This window comes from Rasamsonia byssochlamydoides, assembly GCF_041956645.1.
Source record: "Rasamsonia byssochlamydoides strain NRRL 3658 unplaced genomic scaffold VTN77scaffold_3, whole genome shotgun sequence".
NCBI lineage: Eukaryota > Fungi > Ascomycota > Eurotiomycetes > Eurotiales > Trichocomaceae > Rasamsonia > Rasamsonia byssochlamydoides.
In genome coordinates this window covers 778,409-793,794 of record NW_027192386.1, presented here as the reverse complement: position 1 = coordinate 793,794, position 15,386 = coordinate 778,409, and the positions used below count along the sequence as shown (strand labels likewise).

Below are 15,386 nucleotides of genomic sequence, written 5' to 3'. Positions count from 1 at the left end.
CGTAAGTTCGGAGCGTAGATGGTATCACAAAATGTGCCGTAGAAACAATAATGACGTGGGATGTGGAGAACCATGCTGTACGGAGTACTGGGACCCACGAGACCATTCCATGGGTGAACTGGCTATCGTTGATGGTTTCGCAAACAGGTGGGCTGTCATTCGCCGGTATGATCTCAATCCGAAGCCAAAGATGAGCATCCACGCTATGCATCTGTCAACATCATATCGTATTCTTTTGGGCTTTTGCCTGTGTATGTCTATCGGACTCATCGAAAGGGGTTAGTTAGAACAAGCATCTTTAGCTCTCTTCACAGTTGATTGATAGGGGAACAGGTGCCTGGACTCTGTAGTAATAGTGAGGGGCTGAACCATGGCTGTTCAATTTTCACAGCACATCTTTCCAGGATGAGATGTCGTGTTAGCAAGGCTCCATTTATAAGTACACATTGTGGCTAGGGTCTAGACAGTTCTGGAAGATAGCCCCGTTTAAAGTAAAAATCTTCGAGTGCATACCTGGTTCTTCCTCTCAGCCAGGTGGCTGGGACTTGGTGGACATGGCAGATAGCCTTGTTTTTGGTCTTGGCCATCGCAAGCAACAGGCCTAAATCCCTCAGTCCGAAAATATGTTGCTTTTGAACGAACTGACGGTGTGCCGCATTTACTGCATGCTGGATGAAGAACCAGTAATGGCCAGTTGTAAAGAGTGTCGGACACCCCGCGGTGTAACCTTGAGGGATGAGCTGGAGGTTGTAAATCGAGGCTATGCCATGCAGTTGATGACGAACAGGCAGTTGCATATGACAGCAAGCATATCGCCCCGTCTAGACGGTCGTCAACGCCACCATAAGTCTGGTGAAATAGGAGTTGAAACTTGGGTAAGAATCAGTGTTTTCGATGTCAGCAGGGACCCAAACGGTCGAGTTTAAGTCGAGAAAAGGAACAAGGATTAGTAGATACTACTTGATCCTTCTGTAAGATCTTGGATAGCGAAAATCCCAGGCGATGAGAGGGTCCATGCTGGAGGATGATATCGCACTGACTAGGTAGATGTAATACTGGACCTACCTCAGTGGCGTAGATCAGTGCCATGACGTGACACCGTATCGTTACACGTTCTTGCGAACTGTTCCCCCAGACAAGCACCGAAAGCGGCCCACGTAAATTACAACCTCGTATGGAGAGCGTAACCACCCCTCATGCGAGCCGGAAAAGGCAGTCGCCATCACGAGAAGCGAAGAGAACCATCCAGAAGTCTGCCCGTCAAGACTCTCGATCTTTTTGTATCTCATTGTTTTTCTGCCCAATCGCCTGACTTGCTTGACGGTGTACAAAACGGTCCTGTTTTGGTGTCTGTCTTGCACCAGTCAGAGTATTCCGTTCGCTTTGGTTGTTGCGGCGTCTGTGACGGCCAACGAACAGCTCCAGCTCAGCTCTTGTCACCCGCCATTCGCCCATCACTCATCCGCCACCTCTGGTTCGCCAATTGATTTCTACGCGCATCAACAACAGAGACACTGCTGCACGAGAAACACCCACCACCACCACCATCTGATTATCGAGATCCTCGAAGATCTGTCGCATACGCGCTACCTCTACGCTCTGACTCCGGCAGCTTCGCGAGGTGTAGCGCTGCCCCGGTCAATTGAACCCTTCCCCCACCTGCGCGTGAACGGGTCACCTCGGCTTGCTAGCTAGCTCTTCCGCTCTCGCAGCGCGCGCAACTCTCGACATCCATCCCATACACCTGCAGCTGGCAAATAAAGACACAAATTCATCCACCTTCCTAGGGTCAGGTTTCGCGTGGTTGTCCATCCCATCCGCGGCTCGGAAGCAACCGCGCGCGGTCGCCCCCCTGGCGCGCCTCCGTCGTCCTCTTGTACACCGCCAGAGCACACGCAGGACCACACGCATCGCCACTAATCCCCCACACGGCGGGAATCTTAGAAGACCCAGGCTACTGTGAAGCAAATCGCTGCCCAGCCAGACGCACTCTGACGCAGGGCCTGCATCGCATCCGAAGCATAGTTCTTCCCGCGCCCCCCCTCTGACGTGGTCATTTGCCAGCAGAGCAACACTGGACTCTCCCTCCCAAGTCGGTATCCGCTGCACGTACCCAAAGACCTAAAACCATGTCGTCGGCCTCTCCTCAAAAGGAACCGGAGGTGGAACCTGAGACTCAGTCAGGCGATGACCCGGAACAGATGGATCGGGAGAACCAAGAAACACAAACCCAAGGCCACGGCGAGTTCGAGGTGAAGGAACAGGACCGATGGCTCCCTATTGCAAATGGTTAGTTTTACGTGTTCCTGCATCTTCTGCTGACCTCCTGATTTGCGCGTACCTTTTTTTCCCTTCTTCTGCTTGCAGGCGACCGTTCCTTTTTGCGCTGCACCCGCTTCTTCTTTGGGTACTTCGGTACTTCTGGGATCCAAGGCGCTTGTCGTTAAGCGTCCCTGGAGCCATGTACCTTATTCGTCCTCTTTGCTAGTTAGGATCCGCGCGGCAGAGCCTGCTTGCGGCTTTTGATCCTTAGCATTTTCCGTTTCCTACAACCATCTGGCGCTTCTATTCGTCTAGCGCTTCTATCTTTTCTTCAACCACAATGGAGGTGTTTAGTCTGCCTAGACATGCGATGCTAACACTTTATCACCAGTGGCCCGTATCATGAAAATGGCCCTGCCCGAGAATGCCAAGATTGCAAAAGAGGCAAAGGAGTGCATGCAAGAATGCGTGAGCGAATTTATCTCATTTATCACCAGTGAAGGTTGGTAGTTCGGGTCGTCCGCTTATCGCGTCGGGTCTCTTTTCTAACAGTTTCGACAGCATCTGAAAAATGCCAGCAAGAGAAGCGCAAGACGGTCAACGGTGAGGATATTCTGTTTGCTATGACCTCTCTGGGATTCGAGAACTATGCAGAGGCCTTGAAGATCTATCTTTCAAAATACCGTGAGGTGAGTCCCTATTACTGTCTGGTAGCACCCTTCCAGGGAACGCACAACCTGTTTGCCTCCATGACCCGTCTTCCATTCTACTGGGATGGTCTTGACCTAACTCATTTCAGACGCAGTCCGCCAGAGGTGAGAACCAGAACCGGCCTACAAGCAGCAGTTATAACTCCGGCGGTCCTGTCGGTGGTGCAGCGAGCGGCGCACCCGCTGCGCGCGGAGCACCCGCGACGGCTACCAGCTCGACCAACTTCGCTGGTGCATCTGAAAACTCCAACAACATCATGCCCACCAATATGGATCCATCCGAGCAGGATAACTCGGGCTATGGGTACTCCTCCATGGTCGGCCAAGGCCACAATGGAACCGGTGGCGAATCTTACTAGTCAACGCTCCTACAAATGACCCAAGAGGTGAATTGTGATGGGAAGCGACAGTCACCTGGCGTTGTGGAAAGCCATGGTGAGTTGTGAGAAATGATGAAATGACAGAATGGCTGTTTTCTCTTTCTGGTTTTCTCTCAATGGCTCAGATCTTCGGTTGAGTGGATTTTTCCTTTTGTTTTTCTTTTTTTTTCTTTTTTCATTGATTTATTTTTCTTTCGATCTTCTGCCCTACCTCTTGTACAACTCAACAGACAAAAGCAGCGTTCTTCTTTCCCCCATAACTCCCCACAACTCCAAACAGTGAAATACGTGTTAGTCAAGGCATGTGCTGCGCGGTGTTGTACCTATGTATACGACTCTTCATTTGCCTATTGGTGTATTGCTGGGAGGTGGAATGTTTCAAACGTGAGAATGTGCTTGCTAGAAGAGGATGACGCAAGCCGGGAGCAGGCGCTTAAGGCAAGGACTGTTACGGACTGGGAACAGGATGGCATCTTTGAGTTCGGATCCCGTTTGTCACTTAACCCGAGGTATAATGGACTATCATGCAGGTACTTTACTTCGATATAACCCAAAAGTTTGGACCACTTGCCTAAGTAGTGGCATGTGCAAGCCCCATCTTTGATTCTGTAAGCTCCTATGTCTAGGTGTGTGTTTCTTCAGGCAAGAGGACCAATGGTTCTTTCCTTTCGGAAGCTTTCCCCGGCCATGGAATCCGGGGTCATGGGCCGGGCCACGTGACAGAGCTGGTTGCTCTTACTCTATTGGGCAGGCACGGCACTTGGACCAGACGGCTGGGACTGGGCGGGTTCCCACGCTTTCCTCCACACATACGGAATCACGCCCAATGTTCCAGCTGACCTCAGGGCTGGCATGGCTCTCACTAACGCTGATTTTCCCAAATTCACTGCTGAAAACTTCCGCTTTTCTATCAAGATCAGTCGCCAAATTGCCTAATGGCGACACAGCACAACCCAAGGAATACGGCATCAGGGCGACGACCTGCACAGATGCGCTTCGACAGATAATTGATAATTGGGTGACTCAATGCAGAGCTCCGCTTCGAGATGGCCTCGGCTGCGAGTGACAGTTGGCCGCCCTCCGCCAGCGGTGTGACGAAACGGAAGCCAGGTAACAACAATGGATATCTTTTTGTGCAATTGATATTAGAAGTGCTAACTGTGGCTGCTCTGCTCAGGTGCCGCATGCGTCCACTGCCATCGCCGAAAGGTGCGCTGCGATGCCCGTGCCGTTGGGTTCCCGTGCTCCAATTGTCGCTCCTCTGGCAAGCCCGATTGCCGCATACATGAAAAGAAGAAACGGCCGGTTGTCCGCTCAGCCCTGAATCCTGTTCCCATCCGTTGTCGACCTCCGGAGCCGCCTCAGAAACCCGCTCCTCAACCGGCACCACCGGCCTCACTGCAACTAGTGTCCAGTGGCTCACAGTCTCGGACCTTTCGTCCCGACTTAAACGCTCCCGCGAGACTCGGGATCTCTCGAAATGGCTCAGACTCTCAGGTGCAAGCTCACCAATCCGCTTCTGAATCATCGACCGCCCGTGAGGATGGACGGGAGCTAGAGAACCGTCTGGTGAAGTTGATTGATGAGGAAGAACCAGACCGACGCGAGATCCAACGAGGGGTGCGCGCGATCTATGTGGGCCATGATGTGTCGAATATGTCGTTCCTGATCCGCCAACAAAGAGCCGACGACGGTGGTGACGATGTGTATCATTTTGCTGGCCACGACATCCCACGACGTCGTCTCGAGATTGGCCATGATCAACTGCTCCAGGATGCTCTGACTCTCCCGGAGCCGTCTCTAGTGGATGAGTTGGTCGAGGCCTATTTCACTCATGTCAACCCAGGGTATCCGATCGTTGATGAGGATCTGTTCATGGCTCAGTATCGGAATCGGGATCCTGCTGACCCTCCCCCCATATTGCTCATGCAAGCGATTCTACTCGTTGGGGCCCATGTTACTCGCCCAAGACCGGAGCGCGATGAGCTCAAGGCAATCTTCTTTCGCCGCTGCAAGTGGCTGTTCGATAACCGAATCGAGCGGAATCGAGACATCCTTGTTCAAGCAGCACTGCTGTTAACTTGGCATTCCGACACCGTCGATGATGATGTCGCAGCCAACGCTCACTATTGGGTGGGGGTCGCAGCAAGGATTGCGACTGGCCTTGGGATGCACCGCGATCCCGTATCCAGCAAGTTTGCCGCCAGCGACAGGCGGATGTGGAGAAGGGTGTGGTGGATTTTGGTTCAGTTCGATGTGATGGTTTCCCTCTCCTATGGGCGACCACAGGCCATGTAAGCTGCATTCCTCCGAATTTGGGTGACCAGATATGCTCATTTATTTACCGTTCAGCAACCTCGAAGACTGCGATGTCCGCCCTCTCACTCCTGAGGATTTTGTAGGGTGTGGCCCTCGGGTGCAGACTGACTACGTCATCCACTTTGCGGAGCTTTGCACCATGATCTCGTACATTCTTCGAGAACGGTTTGGTCTGCGAGTGAGTGCGGAACGCCGAAAAGCTGTCCTCCCCGAAGCCGACGAGGCTCTGGCCAATTGGTCCCTCCGACTCCCAGATACGTTACGACTGCGCGCCTCGGACATGGATTCTTGGTCTGCAATGCTTCATCTAACTTACAATAACTTCTTGATCCTCCTGCATCGACCGCATCCGAGAGCGTCTGCCTATTCCGATGACTATGGACCCCACGATGCGGAAATATGCAGTGCCGCTGCCGGGGTGATCGCGTCAATCTTTGAAGAACTTCGTCAAAAGGACCGCATCAAATATTTGTGGTGTTCAGGTGTCTATACGTTGTTCACAGCTATGATTCAGGTTCGAGTCGAACTGCGTTTCTCGAATCCGGTGTTGGCCATCAACGCCCTTAGACGATTTGACTCGACCTTGCATTCTCTCCGCGACCTGGCTGAATACTGGTCCAGCGCGGAGACCATTCTGCGGCTTTTTGAAAATTCAAAGCGTCTCAAGCAAGATATGCAGATCGTCAGCAACGAGACCCCGGGCCAATTCGGCGTTTCGCGAAACCAGAGTGCTAATACCGACTCAACGTCGAACGTCTCTCCGTCCACCATCTCAGCGCCTCCAACGAATGGACAATCCCTCCCACAACGCGAGCAGCATCCACCTCTTAGTCAAACCCCAAAGTCGTCGACGGGGTCTCAAGTTCCGCAGAGCGAGGCTTGGATGGCTGGACCAGAGGACATGTCGGGCGTTCCCCCGGTGGAACCCTTGGATCAGCCACGGGAATACGTAGACTGGCGGCAGCTTTTCCCGTTTGCCGATTCCGACCAACCTGGACCGATGACCATGGAAGGGCTTCCGGACATGGAGGATGAATGGCGCCAGCTGTATTGGCAGGAGCCTCCGATGTCCGATCTGTTCCAGGATGGGGGTTGGATGCATCGAAAGCTATCTTAATTCTCCATTTGATGGATTCCTGATCCTACCCCAACGATTACCAGGCGATCCCTATGAGAAGGGATCTGTTAATGACTTAGTCTGAAACGACGCCCACCTTCACATACTGACATATCATCCAGCTGCTGCCCTCTCGGTTATTGTTTCCCTGTGTGGGATAACGGTCCTGAGAGACGCGTGACTGTGCCAGGAAGGATGTCATGATGCTGACGACATAGAAGAATGGACAACCAAAGAATGGGACAAAATGCTCATCTTTACAATCCGGTCATCAAGAACCAGTCGGGATATTGGTGATTTCTCTATTGAAACGTTGCAAGCTCTATTACTTGGTATCACTGGACAGACTGGAATACTGGTATATATGTATGTATTTACATCTGGACATGGATAAGGAGCATAACATCCTGTGAGGAGACCGGTCTGGCAGACAGTCTCATACTTCAATGGATCTACTCGTCTGCAGTCAAGGATTGCATAAATTATTCCACTTCTTATAAGTTGTGATGTCTTCAGTACTAACCACTGGTGACGGGGGAACGCGAAAGGTCGATGGCATCTAAGACGCCTCGCATATCCTCGACAATCTCGTCCGTGCAATCTTTCCAAGCATCATTCTCGTTCGACTTACCATCCTTCTGCTCCAACGGGACGATATCGAAACAGTGACCGGCCCAGGGCCCGTGGTACATCTCCACCTTGACCTTGTATGCGTCCTTGACAATGATTCTGTTAATGGGTACAGCCTGCTATCGACAGTAGGAGAGGTACCTACTGTAGGTACTAGCAAGGTATGGGTTTTCTGGGATTCCGTTTTCTGCTTATTTCCGAGCTGTCCCTATCTCATCTCCTTGACATTATTAGCCGCTAACTGCATAGGTCCAAGGTGCTAACTAGCGCCTTCTTATCCCCGTGTTGTTTCCACTCCGCCCCCGCCGGATCAACCCCGCCATGTCCTGACGAAACTTTGAGCCGTGCTTCACGAGACAATAAGATGACCGACGAAGCTTCTCATCCTGATAGTCCATTCGTCCTGCGTGAGCTCTCCACCAGCCTGCAGATCTCCCGCGAGGAGCATCTGACACACTCGTACCAGGACGCTGGCGTCAACGTCACCAACTCATCTAGCCAAGGTTACTTCGATGACATTCCTGCCGAGAGCAGTGGGCCCGGGCCGGTGAGAAAGAAGCGCAAGAGGAACAAGCCTACGCTGAGCTGTAAGGAGTGCGTCGAGAAGAAGATCAAGGTTGGTTCCGAAGCTGCTGTTCTTATCGATTTCACGGAGTCACAGCATACGTGACCTTAATGTTAATGCCCCACCGAGTCTGTCTGGTCTACGGAGTATTCTGCACTGTTGCATGCCCAATGTCGGGCAGCCTAGCCCCATAGATTTCTGCTGTTATTGGTCTGTTAGTTATCTGTCGTGTGATAGATGAGAAATCCGATTCATTCGCCTTGAGAAACGCTGAATCAGTGCTAATAATTAATTACCTTTTCGACACGTATAGTGCGATCGAGGTCGACCGCAGTATGTATCCTCTGGCTCTATCAATGACTGGTCTTACACGAGTTTCAACTTGCTGAGTTTGGAATCAATAGCTGTCTTTCTTGTATTCGACGGGGAACAGAATGTGTCTATCGAGTCAAAGCTGAATTGGTCGAGTACGTACGACGATATCTCCTGGACGTGGTATTCGTCTTCTTTCCACTCCCTGTCCTGCTCCGAGGATTGCTCATTGATGCTTCACATCATTCTCGTCGAATTAACAATTCTGGTCAACTAACACCAACCAGCGAGAGTATTCGCCAGCCCTCTACCCGCCGTATTTACCCGCCCAAGCCCAAGCAATCGCACGCATCTTATCACAGCCCACCCTCGTCAGAACAGGTGAACGCTTCTTTGCCCCGATCTGCTGCTTCAATCTGAGCTCTGCTGACGAACAGTCAGTTCGCCAAACCGGCCCTCTTTGTCCATCAAGGTGGCACCGATCTCTTACTTAGCCATGTGCCGTACACGACGACGCATGGTAGCAACATTTTTGGAATTGGATCAGAGTATGGAATCGAAACCTTCGCATCTCTCACGTTGCTGACTGCTTCACAGGTATCCGTTTAGTAATTACTGGACACTCTCCGGCGGACTAGCTGAGGTCGTTTGCGTTCTTCCAAGAAAGGAGCAAGCGGATATGTATGTCTCGAATCGACCTTTAGTTGTGCTATTTGCCCTAATTCGTTTTATATCTCCCAGTCTAATCGAAGTGTTCTTCGAGTCTGTTGACCCCGTTTATCCCCTGCTCAACAAAGAGCGGTTTTACATCGACTATGAAGGCTTCTGGGCTCTTGACAATGCCGAGAAGGCGAAAGTCGACGCCGACTTCCTCGCTCTTGTCTTTATCATGCTAGCGATGGGCACGCAGTTCCTCAAAGTGCCGGGATCAGCAACCATCGTCCCGCAGAATGAAACGGCCGAGTTCTACTCCAGCGCTTGCCATCAGAGTCTGCGGCTCTTCTCGTACCTGAACCGGACGTCCATCCGGGCGATCCAGTCCATGGTCTTCATGACTTACTTCTTGTTGAATTCCGGCCGCGCCTCCGACGGTTGGGCGTTCTCTGGCATCCTCATCCGGCAAGCATACGCAACGGGCTTGAATCGGGAACCGTCCCTGATCAGCCCGAAGTTCACTCTCTTTGAACGTCTGGAACGACGACGGCTCTGGCATGGGGTTGTGTGTCAGGACAGTTTCATGAGCATGAGTCTGCGACTGCCACCTGCCGCCACACATTCCGATATCGACAATGCAGCGCCCCTCCGCGAGAACGACGACTCCTCCTACACGGAAGGAAGCCCGGAGAGCATCAGCGAAGATCCCTTCAATGGACCCCGCACCGCAGACCAGGGCTACGTCCAGAGCATGTACTCACTCGCGCTGCTCGCGCAGGAGACCATCTCGACACCACGATCGCTTTCCCTGCCCATGGCGTCGAACCCGCGCCAGCGCAGCTTGCTCCTCGCGCGCTTCCGAGCGACCTACCGCTCATTCCCAGACGCCTTCCGCGCGTGGGACGAAGACCGCATCGCGGCGCTGGTCCAGCAGGGCGAGAAGCGGCTCGTCCGGCAGATCATGTTCCTGACGGGGCTGTACTGGCACTGCATCATGCTGATCCAGAGTGAGGCGTTAGAAGAACCGTCTTCGGCGGATGGCAACACAGATGCTGCTGTGAGAGGGACACTTGAGGCAGCGTACGAGTCGATGAGAGCGTTCTTCGTCATTCATTCCGTGCTGAAAGGGGAGGGCGGCGTGTGGTGGGCATTTTGTCATCGCGCTTTTTCGGCGTCGGTACGTGGGTCGCGCCCAGTTCCTACCCCCCATATAACAATTTTATTTTCCAGTTGCTAACGATAACGACAATCGTCAAGATCATCGTCGCCAACCTACTAAAACGACACGAAGCCTCGCGGCGGTCATCTAGCTTAGGACCCGACACGTCGTCCCGCGTATCGAACCCCCGCCGGTCCACGCTGATGGATCCCCTCTGGGAGCGCGCACGAGTCGATGTGTTGCGGATACTGGAGATCCTCAAGGGGCCGGCTCAAATGGGTGATGAGGCGGCGAAGACGAGGGTGGAAGTGCTGAGTAATTATCTACAGCAGAAGCAGTGATGCTCATCTGTATGCATGAGGTAGTGAATCGATCCACGTCTGTATGTACGAGATATTTAATGGAATAATGGGTTGATGATGATGATAATGATAGCACATTTACAAGTACAAGTACAATTACAATCACTCCTTTCTCGAGGACATTGAAGGTACTATTAATATAATAGCTTGAATGGTACTACAACCTTCCTAGGTATCATACTAATCACCTAATCCGGTCATCAAAAACAATAATACTAGTAATAAATACTGTGTGATAAGACACTTATCAGTAGAACAAGCAAGACAGGAAAGAAGATATATTAAAAATCAAAAATAAAAAAAGAGAAAAAATAGAAGAAAAATATAGGGCTCGACCGGGATTCGAACCCGGGGCCTCGCCCAATCACGATCTCTGGGGATCAGGGAAATTTTTCCCGAAGGGCGAATCATACCAACTAGACCATCGAGCCTAGACAGTGAGTGGAGTTCGCTCGAAAAAATTATATCTACTTTCAGGTCGCTTAATCAACACCTGGTACCAAATTTACGTAAGCATGGCACGACAAAATTCATGAAATCTGCCTACCCCCTGCGAGGTCTATACACTCAGTAGAACCCCCGCGCTGGCTATAGTAGCCAGAGCCCCGGGCCCCGTGAAGCCTATATAGCCTATAATGAAGCCTAGAGCCTGTAGTGAAATGCCACACTAAATTTTCACCCTTTAACGCTTTATAAAGGCTCACATTACAGGCTTGCGGAGTCCTCTCAGGCATTAAAAACTGTTTTCCTTCCCACCAACAACAATAATAATAAGGCCACTCAATTTCAATGGAATGAGCAATATAAGACATTATATTGGGGGGGAAAAAAGACCTAAAAGCATGGTCTGAGATACATGAAAATGGCAAAAAAAAAAGGGGGGGTTGTGCAGGGTCTGCCGAACGAGCAAAAAGAAGGGCTTGACCGGGATTCGAACCCGGGGCCTCGCCCAATCACGATCTCTGAGGATCAGGGAAATTTTTCCCGAAGGGCGAATCATACCAACTAGACCATCAAGCCGATCTCGTTGAGTGGCGTTCATTGTCATTGATATAAGAGGAAAACTTGAAGCTGATATTAGGCTCAAAAAGGGGCGTTTTTGGGGATTGAAAAATGTTCTTCGTAGGTATGTTTTTGCTGTTTGTACTGTATGTATGTGCATTACGTAAGGCACTGGACAAACAAACAAGGCAAACTACTGGGTAAGGAACGCCTCGCAGCCTTGGAAGTTGCGTGCGAATTTTCTTTCTCGATTCGGATTTCTCCTCTTTTTTTTCCCCCTACATACGGAGTACAGTACATCGTTGCTGAAATGGGCTATTCGTGGAGATAGGTATTTGTGAGATTTCTTAAGGTTTTGGCGGTTTTTCCTGTATATAGGTTGATGAGTCTTCGGCCCGCCGGCTGACAAGACGGACTATATAAATGGAAACAACATCAACCACCCCTATGACTTTTTTTATTAAAATGATAGAGATAGTTACTGGATTAAAAAGACTTTTTATATAATTTTTTTCCATATTTTGGCTTAGTTGTGGAGAACTTTTACAAATAAAGCCAAGGTATTCTAGAGAATTCTTAAATCTGCATGTACGAACATAAAAATATATCTGTTTATAAAGTTAGTAACTATATAAATTTGCTACTACCCCCTTTTCATTTAAATATATGATCTACTGAACCAAGTATTTTTTTTATTTATTTTTTTCCCTTTTTTCAATCTTACTAAATAAAAGTCGATAATTCTATCGCAAAAATTTGATGGTTCCGGTTTTTTTTTGGCGTTACTACGGAGCACTCTGTAGATCGATTGCATCGCACCACGATTGCAAGGGAAGCCGATATTTTATTACAGTCTTGCGCGAAATTTATTAGCAAGCACTACCGCTTCCATCTGATAGCAAAAAAAAATCTCCCTTTTTTTAGTTGGACTTGGACATGTTTTTAGCAACTACCTAACCAACGAACAAATTCCCGTATGGTATGGTATGTCTCAGCGTGATATTATATATATTACCTCAAGTTTCTCTTTCTTGATGCTTTATAAAGTAAAGTACTCGGGTAGAGACCGGGAAAAAAAATCAATAATTGGGAGTGCTCCCGATTATTGATTCGCCCTTCCCCTTTAATGATAGTATGGGAGGCACCACATTATCACATGAAATGAATTGACACTACACTTTATTAACATAGCTTTATTCTTCCTGAATTAACCTTAGTATGGGAACTCCATGGTGCTTTCCACTAGAACCAGACCCCCCCCTTTTCTTTTTCTTACTTTTTTTTTTTTTGGAAATTCACGGCTGTCAGGCTTCTCAGATTCAGCCAGATGGAACTATCAATCAAATATGCCGGGAGGATCAGGATCCGGACCATTAATTCAGCCACATTTCGTTCCATTCACTGGACCTTAGATCAATTCCCTCTAGGTACATTTCAGTAAAATTGGTTTACGTGAGCAGATGACTCAGCCGGGGCTGCAGTATATAAAGACTCTATTCTCCCATTCCTAGCTATGATATGATATGAACAACTTCCATGCTTTATCTCGATTCCTTACTCTCTACCTAATATACTTTTGAGTATATATCTGGCAGTGACCAGTCTATATCAAATGCCTCTATACCTATAGAAGCTAGAGGTCAGCCAATCAATCTCTATCCTACTGTCACGGATAAGATAGTTATATATTTTGCTCTAAGAGGAAACCTTCCTCGCCAGGGACAGACCTTCTCTTTCCCTTCGCGTGGCATCTACAAGCTGAGTCCTGACAGGTAATGGTAACTTCATTTTCTTGAGAGATACCATGTAAGCCAAGCCAGTGCTCTATGTGCCTAGGTAGGTTTTCTATGCCATAGGACTAGGCTATAAACTAAGAGGTAGTACTTGATGATCAGAATCCTGCCGGATTGATGGGATGAACCATGGACGATAAGCACGTCCTATTGTCCGAGCAGCAGCGAATAAAAACGATCTTACTCTTGAGGTGGCCTTGGAGAATCCCTCTTTCTAATGAAATAATATTTCCGTATATATATAGCAGACGTGTATGGAATGGATTCATTTCATTTCCTCAGGCTACCTACCCAAAGACAAACCGTCTCCAATTCTCAGCCAGCTGCTTTACGCCCTTCGCGAGCGTCCACCCTCGCAGCTGGCAGACCGTGCGCGCAACCTCCTCCAGCAGATCGTCCATCTGCTGACCCGCGCAGTGGATATCACTCTCGATCAGGATCCGGTCGTCTGGCAGGGCCTTGATCACCTCCACCACTTTGTCCACCGACCGGTTTGACGACGAGGGGAAGTTGATGACGGTCGAGAAGGAGAAGTAGATGTCTGACGGCACGGATGGGTGGAGGAACTGTTTCAAGGGTTCGGCGGGGCCGGAGTAAGAGTGCATGCAGATACGTGGTGGGAAGGGGAGGGGTCCAGAGTCCTCTTGTGTCTCATGCTGGTCCTCGTCTTGCTCCGTTTTTCTGTCATTTCCGTCTATTTTATTTCTTTCTCTCTTCTCTTCGTCGCTCTCCTCATGAGCCAACTCCGCGCTGCGTCGCCGTCGCCTCTCGCGCCGGGATGGGACCTTGCGCTCATGACCCCGCCAGAGCTCCTGGAGCAGCTCGAGTACCGCCCCATGAGCATGGACGCTGTGGATGGAGACCGCCCGGCGGAGCTCACCGGCCAGCTGGAGCTGCGCCTTCAACAGAGCCTTCTGATGGTTCATCGTCACGCGGTAGATCGACAGCGTCCGGCCTTCACGCGCGCCAGGCGTCAGCGAGCCGTCGCGCGCCTGTATCTCCTCCGGTTTCCAGACATTGGGGACGCGAAAGGTCTTGTCGAGCCCGACTTCGCCGACGAGTGCGGTGGGGTGCGCAAGGAGGCGGGTGCGCGTCTCGGCGAGAAGGGTCGACAGTGGTTTGGGATCTGGTAAAGCGAGGAAGAAAGCGTCGTCGTGGGCGGATGACCCCGTCAGGACATTTCTGTAGTGTGCTATTTTAGACGAAGACGATGATGATGATGTCGAAGAAGTGGTGGGGGAAAGATCATCGTGGATGTGATGCGCAAACCACGGATGCCAGCCGAAGCAGGGGATGACCCGCTCTGTTGAGTCGATCTGTCCGTCTGGCTGGCTGGAATTTTCTTTCTGCTGTTCTCGTCGCTTCCTCCCCAGTTGGGATGCAACCTGCTCGACGAGATGCTGATCCTCGCCCCGCGTGGCCATGATGGTGAGGGTGGAGGCCTTCATGTGCGGGATGGCGGCGATTGATGTCATGGTGTCGGTGGGATGGCAGTGCGCGTCAAAGACGCCTACCTCCCAGGGGAAGGGCGTGTCATCAGCTGTGTTATTGCTGGCCATTTTTCATTTGTCTTGAATTATTCCCCTTGCGTTCGCTGTATCTTGTCGTATCTTAGGTGTGGGTTCGAAGATCGGTAGATCAGTTAGTTTAGTCTATTTATGCTATGACATACCGATCATTAACTAAGTTCCAGCTCCGACCGGAGATTATTCTGATTTCTCCGCTGTTGATCTACGGTAGAGAAGACCGGTCTGCAGTGATTAGTGGAGTTAGTATGGGCTGGTATAGTACAGCATACTACGGAGTACAAAAAGAGTATTGCTTTCATAACAACCAGGCAATTGCGGGGAGATCGTGTACAATGATACCGTAGTTTAGATACTATTAATTGACGGTCTATAGACAGGTTATGTTTATTTATTTATTTTTTATTTATTTTTTATTTATTTTTTATTTATTTTTTATTTATTTTTTATTTTTTATTTTTTATTTTTATTTTTTATTTTTATTTTTTATTTTATTTTTTTATTTTTATTTTTATAATCTCTTCATACCTAAATGTTCCTAAGAATCTAATATTTAATACAATTTTTTTTTAAAAGAAAAGAACAAAAACTACTA

The 15,386-nt window shown here is 49.7% G+C and overlaps 5 protein-coding genes and 2 non-coding genes across 7 annotated transcripts; 3 read left to right on the top strand and 4 right to left on the bottom strand.

Annotated features, from left to right (window-relative positions):
• Positions 1-308: 308 nt before the first annotated feature.
• On the bottom strand, positions 309-797 carry VTN77DRAFT_4346 (uncharacterized protein; the record flags this gene model as incomplete). Its single annotated transcript, XM_069420395.1, has 2 exons — positions 309-396; positions 514-797. 2 exons carry the CDS (start codon positions 795-797, stop codon positions 309-311), a joined length of 372 nt encoding a protein of 123 aa, XP_069282017.1.
• Positions 798-2,129: 1,332 nt separating this feature from the next.
• Positions 2,130-3,331, top strand: VTN77DRAFT_4345 (uncharacterized protein; the record flags this gene model as incomplete). The annotated part of the gene is made up of 4 exons (XM_069420394.1): positions 2,130-2,289; positions 2,654-2,764; positions 2,824-2,951; positions 3,062-3,331. The coding sequence occupies 4 exons, from the start codon at positions 2,130-2,132 to the stop codon at positions 3,329-3,331; spliced, it is 669 nt and encodes a 222-aa protein (XP_069282016.1).
• A 1,067-nt stretch (positions 3,332-4,398) lies between these two features.
• Positions 4,399-6,788, top strand: VTN77DRAFT_4344 (uncharacterized protein; the record flags this gene model as incomplete). The annotated part of the gene is made up of 3 exons (XM_069420393.1): positions 4,399-4,462; positions 4,530-5,646; positions 5,705-6,788. The coding sequence occupies 3 exons, from the start codon at positions 4,399-4,401 to the stop codon at positions 6,786-6,788; spliced, it is 2,265 nt and encodes a 754-aa protein (XP_069282015.1).
• A 994-nt stretch (positions 6,789-7,782) lies between these two features.
• VTN77DRAFT_4343 (uncharacterized protein) lies at positions 7,783-10,449 on the top strand (the record flags this gene model as incomplete). Its single annotated transcript, XM_069420392.1, has 8 exons — positions 7,783-8,034; positions 8,297-8,316; positions 8,388-8,450; positions 8,583-8,676; positions 8,737-8,843; positions 8,893-8,976; positions 9,037-10,126; positions 10,207-10,449. The coding sequence occupies 8 exons, from the start codon at positions 7,783-7,785 to the stop codon at positions 10,447-10,449; spliced, it is 1,953 nt and encodes a 650-aa protein (XP_069282014.1).
• Positions 10,450-10,797: 348 nt separating this feature from the next.
• On the bottom strand, positions 10,798-10,901 carry VTN77DRAFT_t14. Its single transcript has one exon. It is a non-coding gene; the product is annotated as a tRNA-Pro (tRNA).
• A 485-nt stretch (positions 10,902-11,386) lies between these two features.
• On the bottom strand, positions 11,387-11,490 carry VTN77DRAFT_t13. Its single transcript has one exon. It is a non-coding gene; the product is annotated as a tRNA-Pro (tRNA).
• A 2,062-nt stretch (positions 11,491-13,552) lies between these two features.
• Positions 13,553-14,824, bottom strand: VTN77DRAFT_4342 (uncharacterized protein; the record flags this gene model as incomplete). Its single annotated transcript, XM_069420391.1, has 1 exon — positions 13,553-14,824. One exon carries the CDS (start codon positions 14,822-14,824, stop codon positions 13,553-13,555), a length of 1,272 nt encoding a protein of 423 aa, XP_069282013.1.
• Between the last annotated feature and the right edge of the window lie 562 nt (positions 14,825-15,386).